Source organism: Macrosteles quadrilineatus, unplaced genomic scaffold (assembly GCF_028750875.1).
Source record: "Macrosteles quadrilineatus isolate MER2022 unplaced genomic scaffold, UCM_ALF_1.0 Scaffold_8__2_contigs__length_117827958, whole genome shotgun sequence".
Taxonomy (NCBI): Eukaryota; Metazoa; Arthropoda; class Insecta; order Hemiptera; family Cicadellidae; genus Macrosteles; species Macrosteles quadrilineatus.
The window spans coordinates 17405004-17427198 of NW_026542601.1; the positions used below are offsets into that span (position 1 = coordinate 17405004).

Sequence of the window (22195 nt, forward strand, 5' to 3'; positions counted from 1 at the left end):
CTTAATACACAACATGCACTGCTTCCAACCGCCAACTCACCGATACATACTATTTCATAATCGTATTTCACCTGTTTAGTTACGTTTCCAAAGAATTATGAGGTAAATCTCTATTTTCTTTCATTTTATTTTGAACAAGTTCGATCAAGGTCATTAATTGATTAATTATTTTCAGGCCAGAATTAAAACCGAATGACAAAGAACACCAGGGTTCAGTTTGGAATCATCAAAATCTACGAAATTTCTTAACGATCAAATTGGTGTCATTCTGATTAATGGAGCACTATTCACTATATCTACTCAGGCTTATCAAGTAAAATTGTACGTTATAAGATTTTATCCGTATTTATACTATTTTAATTGTATCCAAACTGACCAATGGAACTAGTGGGTGGAATATTATTTAAATGTGCCCCATATCGTTATCTAGGTTCTTGTAGCATTAAGCAGATGAAGAATACGAAAGTGTAAAACATTTAGCTTCAAAGGGGTCCTCAATTAAGGGTGTGAGGTGTCCACAGCAGCCTTATTTCGCAGCTAGATTTTTAATTTTAAACAGCATTTAAGGTTTATCCCAGTGTCCTATGTGCACCAACAAATCTTGTCTATAGGACTAATTGTAATCAGCTGATTTCAATAACAATCTTACTAATTGACCAGTAATTGTGGCCACAAATTAGCCTATCTCAGACTAAACATCAACCAATATCGTAGAGAAAAAACAAAACAAAAATTAGTTAGGCTAAAGCAGAGATAAGGTTATGTTTGGTTCAGTAGCCTAATGTTACATCAACATACAGTAGTGCGAGTGTGTGCGTGTGTATACACAACACAAGCCAGCTGTTGTGACAATGGGCGTGGCACATCAACAAAGTGTCACGTGGTTGCCACATTGTCACACTACAAACTTGCGTATTGTTTACTGCACATGCGTTGCGAAAAAATGTGTTTACGATTAAGTGAAAATTGGACAACAGAATACCACGAATAGAATTAGTATGTTTGCTAATTAATTGTGTTCTGTTCAATTGATAACTGAATGCTACTTTAATTTATACTACAAATTTTAACGTACTATTTTACCAGAATTGTGCTAATTTCGGGCAATAAAACATCGGAAAAGTGATACTGTAGATTAAAGCAATGCCGTAAATTAAGTACTTGAAATATCTACATTACATAAGATAAAATAACAGTAAATTACGTCAGCGATTTTATTTGATAAAAATTAAACCAATAGATTTTACATATGTTAATTTTTAGCCAAACATTAATCGCTTGATTAACCAGTCTGATGTCGTTGCCGATATAGCCTGGATTTTAATGATAACTAAGCCTATGATAGCATATTTTCCGAAGTTTGCTATTTTGCTGACACAAATTAAAGACAATCGTTGCTACAGTATTCTGTAAAAATTGATTTCTAAAAGTAGCAAGCAAATAACACACACTGAACATTACAAATTTAATGCCAAGATAAGTGCAAGGAAGTTTTCATAAGTTGTTGCACAACAGTAAATGTTTATGAAAGATAACAGAGAGTTTAGAAGTGACTTTAGAGTGTTGCGTTATCAGGTACTCCCGCTCGGTTATCTACTGACTGCTGATTAAATTAACTAAGAGTTTTCTGTTGGTACTGATCTCTGTAGAATTAGAGTGGCTACAAATAGACAGTACTCAATATTCACTTCGATAAATCTTCCAATAGGTACCACTTTTGAAGACGATTAAGTTCTAGGCTAGATGTCTAAGTTTTGGTGTTAGGAAATAAAAAATTTGATCTATCTTGTTTAATGAATTGCTTACAATGCAAATACGTAATATGTTTGCAATATTAGTTGTACTAAATTGTTTGTATTTCAATTTCGTTTAGGGTTGAAAATTCGAACCTTATTTTTGTAAGTAGGTACTAGAAGACAAATGGAGTTAAATAGAGACCGACAGCAGAGCTGCGGTTAGCTCAAGTTCTGGCGTCCACCGCTAGGAGTGCCATGTAGTTGCGGCGCACACCGCTGTAGCGTCTGCTGGTAGCATAATGCGATTACTGTACTGCGAAGAGCCGTCGACGGCAGCGAAACGAACACCAAGCACGCTCTAGCGGCTAATCGCGGAACCTTCCTTTGACAGTCAATTTATTCTATTTTTATGTAGGTACTAGCCAATACAATATTTTATTTTGTCGATATATTACAAAATTCGCTGCCGTCATCAGCTCCTCGCCGCTACCAGCAGACGCTGCAGCGGTGTGCGCCGTAACTACACGACACTCCTAGCGGTGGACGTCAGAACATGCTAACCACAGCACTGCTGTCGGTCTATATTTAATTCTATTTGTCTAAGATATTACGAATAAATATGGGGTAAATTATAGATTTTCAAACCCCCACGTGGAATATTTCACTGCGCATCAATTGGGTTTGGACGTATCAAACATTGATGATACAACAATGGAGACTGCGAGTGTAAACAGTATGATGGAGTAGGTAAACAAGTGATTGTTAACACCGCAGATCAGAAGCTATTGTGAGAGCTATTGTTTCTTATCAGTAGATAACAGCGGGTTATCAGCAGAGATAGGAGAGATGGCCCAAATACGGGGGCGCGTGCCTTGCATCGCGTCACCTGCGACAGTAACGTGCAAAACATCTAAAAAATCAACATACAGTATCTTTATTTATAGCCTACAAGTTAAATGCCCAGGGGGAAACCTCCCAAGCTATCCCTTGCTTTTAGTCCGAGTGCAAGCAACAAATTATACAATTTTTGTGATTTGGATTAAGTAGTTTTCAAAATTGTGTTGAAAACGGACATTTTACTTCATTGTCTTCTACGATTGGTTTCTCTATACTTTCTTTACGCGTGCTGCTCGAGGGATAAGATTATTGAGGAGAAATGTTGCTAATAAAATCTACATTTGCAGACCGACCATTAGTTATATGTACCACAGACAAAGGAATGGTAAAAAACATATTTTTCTGAAACATGTTTTGATGTAATGAGCTGTGTAGCAGAATAAAGTTAATCACTGATTGAAATGTAAGCAAAGCGATTTAGCTCCTGCTACAGTTCTATCACATTTTCTGAAAGGTAGGTTAAAGAAGATTTGATTTTTAATCAGCAACAAAAGAATATTTTGATCAACAGTTTTCAAAAACGTATAAGAAAGCAAACAATTTTAATCGCTGGCTCTAAAACAGCCAGCACTGCACACGAACGCTTTTTTATAGCGTTAAGTGCAATTTTACTTTCATTGCACCATGGCTTTTCCTGAATATCAAGCAATATACAGGGTGTCCATAAAAACGTTTTAGGTCTTTGGGATACGAGTCCTCACACTAATAGGAAGAAAAAAGTTTATGTGAAGGTTTGTCCGAAAATGCATATTTACCTAAATATCCGCCATTTAGTTTTTTATGCACAACATTTTATCTTTAAAGTTTTTCAACCGATGATTATGAAACTTGGTAAACACGAAAACGTACACAAGACCTTTAATAGAACAAAAAATATTTAGGTAAATATGCATTTTCAGACAGACCTTCACATAAACTTTTTTTCCTTTTAGTATGCGTATTCATATCCCAAAGTCCTGATACGTTTTTTATGGACACCCTGTATAGTGTTTATAAACGGAGTGTGTTGGTATACCATTTTACAGAACATGTTCATGACGATAAAATGTCACATGTTGAAATATTTTTATTTAAAGTTATTCTGTTTAACGATAATTTCAGGTATTCACTTTTATCAGCAAAAACACCCAAAATTCGTTCGCAAAAAATACAAACTTTGGGTTTTAGCTCAATCGATAAAAACAATATAGTTGGATTTCTGTCGAGGCACATTCAGCCGGCTTAAAGAGGAGGGATTTATTGAACCAATAATCAGGCTTATGTTCACCAATAATCAGAATGTAGAATTTCTCGTCTTTATTTGAATTTCAGCAGTTTGGCAAAGCCAGCAATGTACATTTCTTGTCGTGAGTTACATTGATGGCACGTAATATATGACAGCTTCAAGTATTACAACATATTTATAAATCTACGCCTAGTGTATTATGCAACTCCTCAAGAGTTTATAGAAACCACCCGCTTAGACTTCGCGGCGCTTTCTACCACATGGCTAACCTAGTTTCGGATCAATCTCCATAAGGTTTTACAGCTCCATAATGACGGCGATTATGCCAAGTGCCGGGGCACCATACACTTTAGGCCGCCAGCGTAGGTGTCGCAACCCAGAACACACACAGGCTTTAGGTGGGCACCGGCTTATAGGCGTAGTATGTAGTACACCATATTGTGTTTACGCATTTTACATTAACCAAAATAAATAATGGGTGGATCATGGTGGATCCCATAGATACGCTTACTGTAATACTTGTTTGTTGCGACCATGCGAATCTAAGCCAAGTATGAATGGAGATGAGTGTAGGATGAGTGGCGCGATCTTGTAGTCTAAGGCCGACATATTCTAGACCCAGCTGTTAATCTCGCAAAGGACCTACAGTTTATAGTGGAACCCGAACTACATTTTTGCCTTGTTAACGAATTGGTCTAATTATCAGGTTAGTTCTGCGGATAGTCGTATGCGAACGTTAATCCACACCAGCAGGGAGTATCGCATCCACAGTGCATGCCTATAAATATCCACAATTCAATTCATGACCTCTTAGTAGATGGACAAGACGACGCTACCGTCGATATTTACCTTATTCCGAAAGATTTTTAATAAAATAACACATACATAAATACATAATAATAAGTACATAGAATCCACATAATAATATTTCCCATAGAGCGCGCGGTAAATCCTAATACCCAATGGTGAGCCGGCGACCTTGAGGTCTTATCACACTGTCCACTGATAACAGGAGCCTCTGATTAAGGTTACTGACGTAACCCTGTCGGGGCAGTCGGAACACTGTCAACTTATCACTAGTGGACTCTTGTCGTCGAGCTTTGTGAAGGAAAATCAATTGCAATTTCAACTAAAATTCACGGATTGAATTCCTAATGCGTTATAATAGTTTACGATTTATGAAAGTTTAGGTTAAAATATTTCACTTGGTTCTCATAAATATCAATTTAACTTTAGATATATTATGTCAAGTTAAGATTAGTTTTGCATTGATTTTGCACAAAGTTAATAAGGCATACTTCATTATGGCATTGTTCATAAGTGTCGGTATTTCTACCAATAGGCAGTTTACAGTTTTAGGTCTCAAGTGTTTTAAGATTAATCTAACGTAGATCATTTGTAGGATAAAATAATAATTGATGGATTGAAAGGTTACAACAAATCTGGGTCTACAAACGATATGGAGTAAAACGGTTTGTTCAGACGAATGGCATTTATTTGTTTCAACGTGCCAGGGAAAATCCCCAAAACTGCTATTACAACCATTGTATGCGTTTTGCACTACGGTTGAGACAGTATACAGTACCAAATTCTGTGCTCGCTGGTACCAATCCTAGAATTACCTTCTCAAATTCAAAGAATAATTGAAATACGAGAGTAATTGGCAATTTCTTTCCAACCAAAGTATCTGCTTAGTTTATCAAGAACACTCGCATTGTGACAGCTTAATCTGCCTTATACTATACAAAGATAAACATTAACCTTTTAAACACTCATCGATCAATGAACAATCACCAAATTAGATTGTAGATTGTAAAATAGAAAGACATTTTGCTGAGTAACTTGGGGAAACCATTTGACCATATACCACAATATAGTCAATGTTCCTGTGGACTCAGAAAGTAGTTGTGGTATTTAGCTAATGCTTGAAATTAACAGTAATACCTGCTGCAATCAACGTATTTTATAAAATTACTTTTTCGCTCTTTACACATTTTACACAATATTTAAGCTTTACGCTCAAAAACTAAGATACCCCCGCCGAAGCAAACCTGCAGACTAAGCGAATTTCCATTTACCGGTCTGGAATTCTACTAAAATATTTCCTAAAAATTGTCAAATTTATTTCCTATCTAATTAACATTCATTTTGGTGAGTACTTAGGTTTGCTGCTACAGGGAAGGTATTGAGGTGTGTTATTTTTATTGCAATGTTGATAGCTTGGTATGAAATAAAAAAACATCCAAATTTGGTTAAAATATATCCATAACAAGTAAACTACAACAGTTTATTTATTTTCCATGAAAATAACATGGGAATTTTAAATTTAGAATGTTTTAAATCATCTCCGTAACCGTTGGGCATACACCAACGCTTCAATATACACATTTTTTTTTTTTTAAGCTTTACCAAATGGTTTGGAGAAAAATTATTAAATTTTGTGTTTTTTGGGTAAAAATTGAGTAAATCAATTTTTACCCCATAAATCCCAACGGACGATCCTAACCCCCCATAACCCCCGTTCCCATAGTCCGATTATGCTGGTTCGCGAACTCGTTAGAATAAACGTAGGTTTACACGTTTGTACCAAATTTCATCAAAATCGGATCATTTTTGCTCGAGTTATCGCGTTAACGGACAGACATAATATGAATTTGAACGGATGTCGTTTTTGGCCTCTGAGGACCTCAAAACGAAAAAGTAAATCGGTCCCTGGTCCAGATCTTACCATGAGACCTACGGTAATAGCTTATTTCCTATATGGTAAATTCGTTAAAACTTGAATACTTCACAAATTTACTGCTAACTACTCACGTTCACTTAGAAGATTCACAACGGAAAGAACGTACCTGTAACGAAAATGCCTATGTTAATACAGTAATGAGTATTTTTTAGGATTTAACTGCAAATTATCAATATAATATTTAAGGTACAAATTCGTAAAAAGTAACACTACACAGAGATGCAAATCTTACAGACATTAAAATTCATAATCTGTTCCCACCACCACTTGATACAGTATCAATCAAGCACAAGATTAAATTGATCCGTCAAGACGAGACAAGATATATCCTTCCTTGAAAGGAGAGAGTGAGAAGTAATTGATTAAATGATGGAAGCAATTGGCGCTGTCTATCTCTCTGGTTCTCAGAAATCCCCACAGACGATCCTATGAACAGACGCACCCATGATTGGATAACTGGCCAATTGATTTAGGTTGCAAAATGTAGAGCATTATAAACTCTTAATTTATATCAACGTCTATTCAAAAGTTTTCAATTTAACTAAATAACCGCCAATACTTACTTTAAAATGGTATTTAGGCTTTTAACTCATAACCAACTGGGTATTTTTAAGTGATTTTTTTACAGTTGAAACGATGTTTTGTTATCATATACCCGGTAACTATCGGCTAAAAATATTTTTATAATACCTACTAAGTTTTATTTGCCTAAATTACGAAGTCGTGTAGCGACCTATTGTGATTATTTTGTAAAAAACCATTTTAACCAATTTACCATTTATTCGGATTACAAACCTACAACTAAACAGTTCTACAACATATGAGCACAAAGTAATAAGTCTCTGACTATACTGTGGTCAGGGTGCACGGACCTACGCGACAATGGAAGATTTGCTGCCAAACCTTTCTGGGATTTGGGCTTCGCTCAAAATAGTAGCTGCGCTGTGTGAATATAGTTGTTCATAGGCTAAACTAAATATTGTCCCCGTGTAAGAGATCGCCCCAGCACAGTCAAGCTGGGTGTAATACCAAAAGACGGAAACGGGAAAAGTTTAACTTCGTACCTGATCATCATCTACAAACTATTTGAATTACAGTACGTTGAAAACACAAAGTGGCAAATAACGTTACAAATAAGAAATATTACCATAGTTTTACTTGTGTCGATCAACCATCGTAAATACGAAATACATTTTAAATTATACCCTTACCAAAATTTTATTGTCTAACATGTATTGTATATGACGTTCATGGAGACACTGACACGTCCCATGCTATTAAGGGTACAGTATAAGTTAAATGGTTTGAAAAAAACATCAACAGGTTGTTTGATGAACTACAAAAGCGCTCAAATGAAAAGTTCGAGTCGTTGAACTTTTAAAAGATAAAGAAAACTGATTTAAGAAATGTTTACCAATTAGACTGAGTGGATCTGGATATGGTTAATGAACTTGAAAACAGAAAACTGGATTCAGTCAGTAAAATCAACTTTTCCCGACAAAGTGGGCTTCCTTGTATTGATTATAGTATAGAAAGTTGCTAATTGCTGCATTCACTTTTGCCGCACATCAGTATATCAACCAAACAACACAAAACAGCGTACTTTTATTATGCACGTAATCCGTGTACGCTTGGAAAAAGGTTGGAAACACTAAAGACATTACGACTTCGATCAGCTGTTGCAGCGTTTCCCATTTTGTTCAGTGTTTGGATTTAACCTAACCTTATAGTAACTGTAGGAAAATGTAACACGGGTGCAAACTGCCTTTGCCCACTAGTTACACAAATAACTATTCAGTGCGGGTTTTGATTAGGGGGAATTTATAAGTACTGCAGCTGTAAGGATATTTGTATCCGTTCAATTGTCGAGTTTACATTCCTATTATACCTTCGTGTATCGATTGAAAATTCTTACAAATTGTGTTCGGTGTTGGACATCTTTGACAAAACCCCGTTCTGGACAGTGTACACGTCGCGTGACTCAGTACTATCAAACACAACTGAAGCCCGCCAATGACGTCACACTTGTCCGACTTCCCGCACCTGTGGACTAGTAATTGTACGTGGAGTAAAGAAAATACAATACAGGATTAGGCATAGAGTATGGGACATCCTGTATATTTGATCTATAGGCCTACATATATAAAACATTTTGTTCGGATTGTGGTCTTGACCTCGGTGGACATTAAAATGGAAAAATGGAAAAGTATATCCGCCCCGGGCCTAGGTCCTAGGTCTTACCGTGCCATCTACAGTAATAGCTACTTCCCTATAGGGAAATTCCCTAAAACAAGTTTCAAAATGGTTAATTGTTTCTTCAATAAATTATGTATTCGCACATTAAACAGTTTAAATTTAAAAATAGACTGCATTGCACTGATGTTAACAAAACATTACAACAACACCGCATTGTTTTCATTTGATTCATGTTACTGCACTTCTAAGTTTATTCACTTCTGAGTAAATGAGTTCATTGAGAACACGCCTACACTACGTAGATGACATGGTTGCTAGAAGATACCGGATGACAACATGCAGCAACATTTCTGTAGCTGCAGCGCATTCTTGCTGCAGGAAACGGCGTCTCAAGTAACCGGTTGTTTACCAGAACGTTTCCCATACATTGCAACTACTGCGACTCATATGTCTTTCTGCGAGTTGAACTCAACGATATAAACAACTCAGTATTTTACATCGTTGGTTGAACTTGAGTAGGTACGGAAACGTCATGATAGTCATCCGCCATCCCGGAGAAATTCTGAATACCTCCTGAGGCTTGTATCATCGCCTCCCGCGGTCACGGAAACGTTATCACAGTCTTCCGCGATCGCGGCAACATTTTGGACATCTCCCACACGGTTTGCAGACATTATCGTCGTCTCCCGTGGTTACGGAAACTTCATCAAACTCATCCGCCATCCTTAGAACTCCTCTAACCTGACGAAATCCTTAATATCTCCTGCGGTTTGAATCATCGCCTCCCGCGGTCACGGGAAAATTATCATCGTCAACTGAAAAATATGAAAAAACGTGAAAAAAACTTTCTACGGCCTCCCGTCCGCTCACAATTTTCATTGTAAAATTTTGGGCTTACGGAATTAGATATATCTATAGATTACGTCAATACGCGAAACATTAAAAAAATTGCCACCATTTTGAAACTAATTGAGATAATTGAGTTATGTTTTCATCAGAATGTTACTCTAAGCAAGACCTTTCTAAAAAAATAAACAATGAGATATAAATTGACATATAGAAATTTCGAGATTCGAACCCTTCACCTTCATTTCTGGAACACCCTGTGCTTGGATCATGTTCAAAGTATTTTAAATGGATTCTTCGTTTGTGATTTTAGGGGGGAATAGTCTGCCTCATCCTGTATATAAGGAACTTATGAATCACAATTAATTGTGTACTTGCCAATGTTAACAAAAATATTTTAACTGTCAAATGTAACCACACTAAAATAATTCAACACAGAACATGTATATAAGCGTTCAGTAAAGCACAAATTATCGCCAAAGTTCCCTACTCCCATTTCTCACGTTAAACATTTCATCTTCGACTTTTGAAAGATAACGTTCAACTTCTCTGTTCAATGTAGGGGAAATCCTCGTTCGTTCCCTTCTTAACTTCTTTTGAAGAGACTTTTTGCCGAATAATAAAATGTACAATATCACCCACATTCATATTTCGAAATTTTATTTTATCAATAATGTATGTTGCAATTGTTTAAATGGAGCTTATTTTGTTTTAATTCGATAATACTAATAGTAGGTTTAATTTTATAAAATTTCACCTGGTTAAAAACAGTTCATTAAGTTGATGAGATTGTGAGCCGACTCCACTGCTGGTATCGCTTACATTTATATAACTGGACAGAGGTGTTGATTAATTCCTTAATGAAACACAATAGTTCATTACGTTATGTAACAACATCTACTATAGTTACCATAGCAACCACAATCGATAGCTGCAATCAACAGGATGTTCAGTATCATTATAGATCAATTTTAAGGTTAATTCCAAAATTTTAAGGTAAATGCATGTTATTTGGGTTTAACACTAAAGGCCCCATTTCATTTAGTGTTAAACAACGTCAAACCCAAATAACAATCATTTTATATAGGAAAATTAGGGTTTTTGTCATTTACACAAAAACTAAAAGAGATACGAAGTAAGTGTAAATTACAAGCTTGTTAGGAATTCAAAAACCTATAAAAAATTATGTGCCACTTGAAATATGTTGCTATTTGAAAATGTTGAACAATGAGAACTTACAAATTTTCAAAAATATTTTTTTTTAATTTTTATTATTAAAAAAAAACTGTTACTTGTCGCATATTACAGTTAAGCTAATTTCATAACGCGTAAGAAAATTCAACCGGAGAAGGACTAAATGCATTGGTATAGGAAACACAGAGTATTAAAAAAATGTATATATATATTTCAAAAAAACTGCCGCCATTTTGAAACGGAAACAGATAATAATTTTGGGCCAAAATGTTTGTCTATTAAATACCTTTAAAATGATGTATAACATGACATATGTTTACATTTAAAAATTCCGAGATTCGAACTAGTGAGCCTCAGTTGTTGGCACACCCTGTATTGGAAAAAAGTTAAATATATTTTTACGTTATTTCCTAAAAATAATTTTATTTTATTCTTGTACGTTAAGCCGTTTTTCCGTAATCAATTTAGACACCTCTCGTGGGACACCTGTATATCCTAAATGTTTGATTTCAGCTCTACAACTTGCCATTTGCCCTTCAGTAGTAAATCAAATGAATGTTGCGTAAACTACATCTTGAGATAGGCTACGTAGTTTATTTGAACAACCAACAAACAGTTTTCAACATCACACGTCTGTTATTTGTTTTTTTTTACCTCTCAAAGCCAGTTTCGGGCTAACATCATCTTAAAGGTATTCCTTTCCACGGGGATTTGAAGGGAGTGGAGTAATCTGCATGCGTAAATTGATTGTATCTTGTATGTTGATTACATTGACTTTGCAGCATCGTTACGTACCATAGGTAGTTTTAGTTCTAAGGATTCGTATGATCTGCGGTAAAGGGGATTCTTATAATGTACCTCCCATGATAATTGTTAGCAGTTTCGCTACCCGTAAAAAAATACTCTTCATCCCAAAAGGTCTAAGTTTCAAGTGTGTTTAGTTAATTGACTAATCTCATTATAATTTTATACGTTTAAAAACTAGAGTCAATACTATTTCCGAACAACACTCAAGTGAGGACAAGTAATGCATTCTCCAACTTGCACATTTGTATATACTATAAAATTTAAAGAGTTGGTGGTGACTTGTTTGTTCCGAGTAGACGCAAAAAAATCAATAACCGACCAGGCTATTTACCCAAAGTAGATCTTGAACCCGGCCGAGATAAAGGCCTTGTTCCATCAACACTAACAGATTACGAACTGTGACTGTGAACTTTCAAAGTTCTATGGTGGAGTTGAAGTAAATTTTCTTGACTATTTCCATGTCAAAAAACACAACATGTTTGCATATTACACAAGTCATACATGAAGTTATTTCTATAAAACTATTCACTTCATGTGTTTCTCTTTGTGAAGTGCCAAAGCAACTAGTGTTAACGCGGTAATCAACCAAAATATCGCCGTCACCTTTGAGGTTGTAAACGCGTCACACTTCTGTGAGCGATTGCACCATTGTTGAGACACGTCATCGCCATATACCTGATTATACCCAACACACCCACACAGCTGACAACTCATACCTTAGTGACAGCCACTACAACACAATAGCTACTATAGAGCATACACAATTGTGAGAATTTATGAATGAACTAAATTGATTTTCACCCAAGGTCATATTACACCGCAACATGTTTTATAACGTCAAACTGTGATAACTTGCAGCGAGTGTCTAATTGTTGGGAGGGTAAAAAGTGTAGTAGTAAAAAAAGTGTAAAGTATAAAGCTTATTAAAAAAAATGTATGGCATAAACATAAAAAAATTACGAAACTGGCCCGAGTTCTATGCAAATAAAAACAGTTACATTCAAGTAATGTTAGATGTTTAATTTTTGTTACCAGCTATCTCTTTGTGTTTAATCAGCTAGTTCTAACTAGGAGCATTTAACAAGCCCAATTACCAATGTGAACCACTGACTTTGCTCAGGCTCGCCCGGGCAACCTCTGTAGTTTGCGAAATATAACCAATTCATTACGACTGTGCAAACAATGAAAGCCACTACCTACAATGAAAGCCATCGATGCGACCTATCCCACCCAAGGAACGCCGAAATGATCAGAACAATCTTGGGTGTTCGCCAGTACGGAGACTATTGCCTTAAATAGTCTGTTAATTAATGGCGCAGGCTGCATACCACACTCGTTGTCATCCAAAAACATCTTACATCATACAGAAACTAGATTCACGCACTGTTCACTGTACAATCAATCCCATACGTTTCACCGTCGTTTGTTATTAATGTAACTTTTTGACATGGAACGCCGTCCTTGGGATACGACTGCTATTTGCACCCTCGTTTAGTGGAAGAAAAAATCATCAAGCAAACTACAGTGTTTGTCTAATGAATGTTGACAAATAATCAACAAAAGTACCGGTATAGCACGGTATCTGGTAGCTGAGTGGATAGTACCATAGATTATAGATATACCAACATACGAGAAGTATGTTTTATCTATGATTTTTTGATGGTTCGAAATTTGACCAGCTGTCATTGGGCATAATAAATGGTACGGATAAAAAACATTTTCAACGTAGCATAGATCATTAATTTATTATTTCTAATTTTGAATTTAGATTTAGCTTAAAATAGGCTACCGTACGCACGGATGTGTGTCACCTTGATTTTTTTAAGAACACAAAAAACTAAGCATAAAATCTGATAATGTATAATTTTGTAAGAAATGTCATTTATTTTAACCACACTTCAATATGAACTCAAGCTTTTTGAGAGTCACGTTTCAAAAGTGTTTCAAGTTTCAGCCACAGAGGTAACATGTTATTGATATTGTGGTTGCACAAGTTAAGCAACCACAACAAATGTTAACATTTTTTGTGGTTGCTTAACTTATCGAAATACATGCGTTTCATTGTCTCTCCAGGGCAAAAAAAACTGATGAATAATAACTCTCATTTAGTTTTAGTTGTGTCTAAAAATGTTAGCAATGAAAATCAAGCATTTAAGATTTGTTTAAAACAATAAATTAAACTAAAGAGGTAAACAATGATTACAATGATTAGGTCAAACTACAGTATGTCTGTTATGTCTTCATCTAATTAACCCCGAGTTGATTTAATTAATAGTCTTTTGTCGTTGGACTACCCCTAATGAGCTGTAGCTTTCTCACAAAAGGTCAACTATGAAGACAAAGTTTTTAGCCAATTATTTTAAAACATGAACAAAAAATTACTGTCATAGAACACGTTATATGTTAGTTGTTAGTATGTTAGTTATGTTATTAGTTATTAGTTATGTTAGTACGTTAGTTGAATGATAGTTTGATTTATATTTGTAGCCTTGACTTTTTAGCGAATTTCCCCTAAAGGGAATAAGCTATTACTGTAGTACTCATGGTAAGACCTGGACCCGGGACCGATTTACTTTTTCGTTTTGAGGTCCCTAGAGGCCAAAAACACCATCCGTTCAAATTCATATACATATACATATATATATATATTTATTTATATATATATTTATACATGTGTCCATTAGCGCGATAACTCGAGCAAAAATCATCCGATTTTGATTAAATTTGGTACAAACAAGTAAACCTATGTTTATTCGAACGAGTTCGCGAACCAGCATGATCGGACCATGGGAACGGGGGTTTATGGGGTAAAAATAGGTTTTTCCCAATTTTGACACTAAAAACTTAAAATTTAGCAATTTCTTTCCAAACCATTTTGTAGAGCTTAAAAAAAAACAAATAATTTATTATATTGAAGCGTTGTTATGCGCCTAATGGTTACGGAGAAAATTCCAAAAATAGTACTCATTAAATTTAATGTTTTTTTTTTTATATAAAATAAACATGACATTCTTAGGATATTTTAGTGAACAATAAGGCGAATGGAAATTCGCTTAGTCTGCAGGTTTGCTGTGGCAGGGGTATTTTTCTTCTTCCACTGAAAGATATATGCGTTTCAATTTTGAAAATAACGTGAAAATCTGCTTTCAGGGGGAGTAAAAACACAAGCCGCTGCAGTCCACACCTGATCCCTTGGGATAAAATGATTTTCATCAATCCTTGTCCAAGTCTACCCACTCCAGAATCTGCTGAGAGTGAAATTCACCTCCTTAAATCCTCACAGCTAAGATTGATGGTATGGAAATCCTTTCAATGGATCACATTCAGGCGATTAAGCAGCTTTTAATACAAAGAATAAAAAAACAAACATAAATTTGACTCGTAATGTTTTTTCCTGGTCAAGATTTTAATTAATTAATTAATTTTGTGAATGTGTGCTTTGTTAACTTCTTGTACATGAGTACAAGAGTGACTTCGATATTTTACTGTACAAAATCAAAACATTGATTTTGCATCGATATTATTTAATTGTGTTTATATTTCAGTACTTAAATATAATAGAACATGTCCTGTCCCTGTCATATATCTTTCGGTGTTTTACTAAGGCATTGGCAATTTCACGTTTTTGCATGGAGCAACATGTTCTAGCCTGTTATGTTACATCAGCCTTTGATTGAAAGCATCATTAATTGATTATTGAAAAATGGCATCTGATCAGGGTGTGGAATTGATCCAGCTCAAAACAATACGAAACATTTTTACATTTGAAGGGAATCACTCGGATATGCTGGCTATGTACAGGGGAAGGAGAATGTTTTGCAGTGTAAATGAGATGAAGGATGTGTTGCCGTGTAAATGAGATAAAGGATGTGTTGCCATGTAAATGAGATGAAGTATGTGTTGTAGTGTAAATGAGATGAAGGATGTGTTGCCGTGTAAATGAGATGAAGGATGTGTTGTCGTGTAAATTAGATGAAGGATGTGTTGCCGTGTAAATTAGATGAAAGATGTGTTACCGTGTATAAATTAGATGAAGGATGTGTGGCTGTGTAAATTAGATGAAGGATGTGTTACTGTGTATAAATTAGATTAAGGATGTGTTGTCGTGTAAATTAGATGAAGGATGTGTTGCTGTGTAAATTAGATGAAGGATGTGTTACCGTGTATAAATTAGATGAAGGATGTGTTGCCGTGTAAATGAGATGAAGGATGTGTTGTCGTGTAAATTAGATGAAGGATGTGTTGCCGTGTAAATGAGATTAAATATTTGTTGCCGTGTAAATGAGATTAAATATTTGTTGCCGTGTAAATGAGATTAAATATGTGCTGCCGTGTAAATGAGATGAAGGATGTGTTGTAGTGTAGCCTACATGAGATTAAGGATGTTTAGCTGTGTATGAGATATGAATGATAGTTTGCAGTGTACAGACAGTGAAGGACAGTGGAAGGTGGAGGAGGCTGGCCAGTATCACATCATACTGCAGTAACTGGTTCAATAGGATAAAGACATCGGTCAGTCTGTTAATGGGCTGGAGTGGGAGTGTTACTGACTGCTCTGACATGCCTCTATCACAACACAACAGCCTCACTTGACATTCTAATCTTCAATTGAAACCAAAAATATCTGACACTTCCAAATGAATTTAGATAATGCTTACACTTATAAGCTACCACCAATTTAATTGTTATTAAAATCCATATAGGCACCTTGTTAGAATATTTGTTTCAACTTATTGTCAAAATATAACCAATTTCAAAAACGTATCATGAATAGTTTTACCATCATTCATAAGGATGCAACAAAAACATGTATGGCTGCACTAAGCACACAATAACTAAATGGAAAATCTTAAAACAATGATCAATAGTTCAATCATATTTTAAAATCGGATGCCGGAGAGGGTAATACTCAAATTAAGCTTCTATTTAGTTTTGAAATTTCATCAGCCTAATAAGGTAGCTAATGCAAAAAATAAATTAAAAAAGACCTAGGCCTATCCCATTACAACAATTTGAAACTCTTTATTTTATTTCAACTTAAAAACCTTCAGTTGTTAAAGAAATAATGTTAATTTTCAATGCAGACTAATACTAGATGAAAATAACTTCAAAATAAACTAGAGAATCAGCAAAAAGTATAAATGATTGCATCAAAGCTGGGTGCAAAGGTCGAATGGTTGCTCAGTGGTTAACTTATTTGATATGTGTTTAAAAACAAAGATACGCCTATGTCTTCAATTCATGTTGGTTTTTCAGTACAAGTGCTCTATTAACCAAAAAGTATTTAATTTAATCATGATCCAAAGTACGGTACTAAACGTAATAAGTTCAACCAAAATTGTTACAGCCAGATAAAAACTTAGGCCTATTTAACTTAAATCCTATAAGTAATTTTTTTATATCCCCATTAAAGGATTGAATTTTTGTTTAAACTATTAACTTTTTCTACATAAAAATATGGTATGACTAGTTTTGAAGCTGCTTTTTTCCGCCGCAATTTTCAAACACCAAAGCTCACGGAAGTTACCTCCGGGAGTCCAAAAACTATGCAATGATGAGTAAAAAACATTTTAATAGCAATAAAACTGTAAGAAAAAAATTTTTTATGAGTTAATACACTATTACCCACTTAAGTTGAATATAAAATAGAAAATGTTATAAAAACAAATAAAAATAGGCCTAACCTACGTAAGTGTTGTGGATGAAAAAGATTTACTTTTATTTGTACTTACAGCACTATCGTATACCCTATTAGAAATCAAATTTGAATATTATATGACATAAAAAGACGTAGGGCCTACATGGTCTAATAAAAATAATAATTTTGTACAAGGATAACTCATTCAATCAAAGCTCTTAGACAAAAATTGCATCAGTGTATGACATAAAAACATCTATGGTATTATGAAAAAAGATAATAATTTCATAAGGACAGCTTACTTTGTCAAAGCTCTTTAAAAAAAATTTTCAATGGTGTTTGAAATAAGCCTAAAACACCTATTGTCTGATGCAAAAACCATTTGTTAGAAAGACCACACATTTTGTCAAAGCTCTTTTTCTTGAAAAAAAAAGGTTTCCGAACTCACGCACTATTTAGTTCTTTCTTCTAAATGTTGTTCCTTGTTCTCCCTTTTAACACTAACCAACAATCTCGCAATTAGTTCTTCTTCATCCATTTTATAATATCGCTAAATAAGGTCAAACACAAGGGCGCACACGGAACTAGGCTCCGGGAAACCCGTTGCATCACAGGGCGCTCACGGAAGCTACTTCCAGTAGTTACGCGAACCACTCCCCAAGGTCGACTGACAACTGGGAAAGGGGTAAGAGTAGTCAAAACCAATTCCGCAAAAGAGGTTCGTGAGGTAAATGAGGCCACAGCCCTGCCGAACACATACTATGGTTTTTATAACGAAAACAGTAGTGACCCGGAGGTAACTTCCGGGTTGCGCCCGATGGAAGGTAAAGATGAATAGGTAGCCGTGTGTTATGTGTCCATAAAACAATAACTCGATAAGATTATACAATTTTGATGAAATTTGGTTAAAATAGCCCATACATATGTAGGTTTAAAACTCAAATGAGTTTATGAACCAGAATTATCAAACTCTGATTTAAGGGGGGAATTATGGGTAAAAATTTTTTTCCAATTTTGGAGTCTAAAAAACATAGCCTAAAGCCCTTTTAAAGAGCTTAAAAACAAATATCGTGTTACAGTACGGTACCTATTTGATGAGCTACTGATAAAAAAAGATACATTACCCTAAAGATTTCTGGCAGCCAAATAAAAAGAACCTGCTGTAGTGTACAGGTTGTGACCGCAGGGGGTGTACTAATAAAATAAGATTAAACGCACATTGAAAAACAATATCTAGGCCTAATTATTTTAAGCTCCTTAAATGCTCAAGTTACCTAATTTCTACAAAAGTAAAAATAAGACTGTAAACTATGCTAATACCTATCTAAAGCCTTTTTGAACTGTATTTCTTGAGTGGTTACCTACGATTTAAGTTAGTGCCCTGGTGGTAAAATAGGTACCGGTACTTATATTTCACATAGCATGCACATCATTTAGAGAAAAATAAGGTTGTGTTTTATTTTGTCTACAAAACTGCTATTAAAAAAAAAACGATGGAAAATAAGCCTAGGCCCTATTACAAAACTAACTAGGTAGCCTACTGCTAGAAGTCTAGGCAACAAAGATCATTACCAAATATAGAGGAAAAATGCATGTATAAGTAAATATGGTACAGTTGTAGGGGTAAGTTAGTCCTTTAAAAACCATAAGTTACTAAAAGCCTACTGATTGGTGGGGGTGAAGCTAAGGGCGCTCTACATGTAGCCTATGCCTACCTTTTTTAAACTTAGGTTTTTCGTAAATAACTTAAAAACCATGGGCTTCAGCAAAACGTTTGTCATATGTTCAAATAATTCGAAGGTAAAATGATCTAGGCTACAAGAGAGGTCCTAGGCATTTGTTTGCTAGGATTATTAACTTACTTAATAAAGATATGGAGGGGAGAACATGGAAATCAGTACCGGTACCGCAATTGTAGACTCAAGTAATTGTTCAGCAAGCGGTCGAGGTGGACACTACATAGGCTCGCGGAAGTGCTGTGTGACTTTTACCAATTTTTAACATGGAGAGCGATTTAAAATGTCTTATAGCCCTAGATGCTGGCACTCACGGATAGGCCTGGGGAGCGAGCTGGCGTAGTGGTTAGAGCGCGGGACTTTAGTCCCTGAGGTCCCGGGTTAGATCCTTGCCAAGTCACCAATGGATTTTATCTTGGGCCATGTGATAATGCCGCAACCCCTAGGTCTAGCCTGAAGTAATTTGAAAAACTATCCCAGGCTCGTGCCTCTTGGACAAAAAAAACAACAAAAAAACTCACTGATAGGCCTATGGTCTCTTTCACCATGCGAAATTTGAAAATAATTGTTTCAGTGGTCCAGAAGGAGTTTGCATCGAGGAAATGCATAAGAGTCCACATATTCGAAAGCTTCGCTCAATAATTTAAAAGTTTGCAACATTTTTAATACAGATGTAGTTCTACAAACTATTCATAAATGGCGGAGAGGAGACCTAATTTATGGCTCCGCCACAATTCTTTTCACGGGTGACCTGTTTGGCCCAACCACGATAGGTTTAGGCCTACCAGAGACAAGTGTTGAAAATATTATGCGTTTAAGTTAAATAGCCTAACTTAGACAGTTTGAAATGTTTAAACTTAAAGGATTGATACAACTAACTGTCCTAGGCCTAGATTAACCCTCCCAGTGTTACTTGACGAAAATTCGACAAGCAGCACACTTTGTGTAGTGTTACTTGTCGATTTTTCGACACGCAGACATCGTTTACGGCGAAGGCTCTATGACTGACTGAATCGGATTGAACTGGATTGAGTTTGGTATCGTTCTTTCCGTAATATTCTAAGCTTTCTCCAGAGGTCTGTCTCTAAGCGCTATTCATTTTAGTTCCGAAAATATTGTAGCAGACAGCTGACGTGCGTGTATTTGTAAACAGTTAGGTTCCCCCGGACCGATGACTGATGTGTTTTATTACGTTTATCATTGTTTTAGTGTTAAAAATCAAAAGTAGTGATATACGTGGTGCATTATAAGAAGATTTAAGTGGTTTTGAAGTGCTGGTTGATGATCCTGAAGAAGTAGGTAGTGATATTGATGTAAATTATCAGCCAAATTCCTAGCTATGGTTAGGCTATGCATTCTTAGCTAAACGCTATGTACTGAAATCAGTTTTTTGCCCATAACTTATTTATTTGCAAATCTACTTCCTTATATTATTATATATTTGTAATCCTCATAAAATTTAGAACAAAGTGGCTATTTTCAAATATTTATAGGCCTATAATTTATACAATTTCATTGAGCGCAAACTTATTTTTTTTTGAAAATTTTCAAAATTATATTTTTTTTACCTAAAAATTTTTTTTTTTGAAAAAATGTTCCTTATGTTTTATATATAATATTGAAGCCCATGATTTTCCAAACAAAATGGTATATAGAACATTAGAATTAACATTGTTTTAAGCTTCTCAGATCCGTTTTAATAAAACCTTGCAAATGCGCCAAAAATAGGTGGACATTAAGGCCTAAACTATGGACACTTGGAGGGTTAAGTTAACAATAGTCTAAGCCTAAATATGAAATTTTACAATCTTACCTGTAGTACCGAAAAGCTGGTTGACCAAATCCCAGTAGAAACCTTCTTGCATTGATTTATCATGTCCATGTTGCTGACACAAACTTATCCAAAGCTGGGACCTTATTGTACTATTGGTAGGCCAGCAATTATCTCTTAAAATTTGTTTCACTTCCCTTTTCTTCCCTGACTGTAGAAGGCTTTGTATTTCATTAAATGTTTTCAGAGGTGGCTTCTTACCCACAGGACTATCAGGGAGGTTAGGGATACTACTTGTGTCAACATGAGGAGGGAACACCTCGTAGATGTCAGACTCTTCTTCCAGCACTGATAGCATTTTGAAGGCAATTATTTTTTTCGAGTGGTGAACATTTTCACAGATTTAGATTAACCAAAGTATAACAATCTTATTCTACGTCTGATCTTGAAGCATAAGTTGCATCTTGTTGAATTCACGGCTGCAATGGGTTCAACAACTAACCAGACCTATTCTTTTATAATGAAAAGTAAATTAAAATTAATCTTGCGATAACTTAACAAAATAATTTATCAAGTGCTTTTTTATATCGGTCATAACGCAGTAGGCCTAACTGCTATGCTGAAATTGTTCTGAAGGTTAGCCAAATAGTGAATGGGCCGCTTGTCCTTTTTTGAATCCCAGAGTCTTTCAAATGAGTATTCGAATTGTAATGAAGGTTTACAAATTAGAAAACAAAAAACTAAACGATTTTACTGATCTTAGCACACAGATTTTCTGACACTCGACACACTCCGACACGAAACGATTACAAGAACGAAGCACAGGCTACTCAACTTCAACTACTCAAGTCAACTGAACTCCAACTCCAACTCCAATGCAGAAGCAGAAGAAGACAGCAATCGAGCTCAAGACGACAAAAGTATTCATACAGAAGTACCAATACACAGAAAATAAATCATTTACTTTAAAAAAAAAACATGTATACATATAAAATTTGAAACCTACAGAACAAACACTTTTTTGACAGTGTTATCAAGGATAAAACATCTATCTATGTATATTATAGTGTATAAGGTAGTTTTTTGTCAGTATACCATAACTTCCTTAATTTTCACAAATTTCCACAAATGAGGTGACATTTACCCAATGAGCGTTTTTTTTTACCCAATACACCGGAAAAATAGACAAATCACTCATTTTTCAGTATTATTTCGTACAGAATATCTTCATACTCTTATCTTTTCTAATGACTCGTGTTGTGCTGAATTTGTTACCGACAGGAAAAAGGTTATACTGTATATATAGTTTTGATTTGGTTCTTTTTCCAAGGGACGTAGAACGCTCTGTTATGTCCATTTGGTGTTTGAACTCATTACAAACCCTTATGATTCGTCCCTCCATAAAC

General features: G+C 35.3%; 1 protein-coding gene across 6 annotated transcripts in view; it reads right to left on the bottom strand.

Annotated features, from left to right (window-relative positions):
- The window catches only part of LOC128999331 (GTPase-activating protein skywalker), a 104294-nt gene extending 82653 nt beyond the window's left edge, over positions 1-21641 (bottom strand). For all 6 annotated transcript variants that reach the window (XM_054425768.1, XM_054425765.1, XM_054425767.1 and 3 more), the window contains exon 1: positions 20832-21641. In XM_054425768.1, the coding sequence (XP_054281743.1) occupies positions 20832-21147 (316 nt within the window). In that variant the 5' untranslated portion in view covers positions 21148-21641. The remainder of the gene's footprint in view (positions 1-20831) is intronic.
- Between the last annotated feature and the right edge of the window lie 554 nt (positions 21642-22195).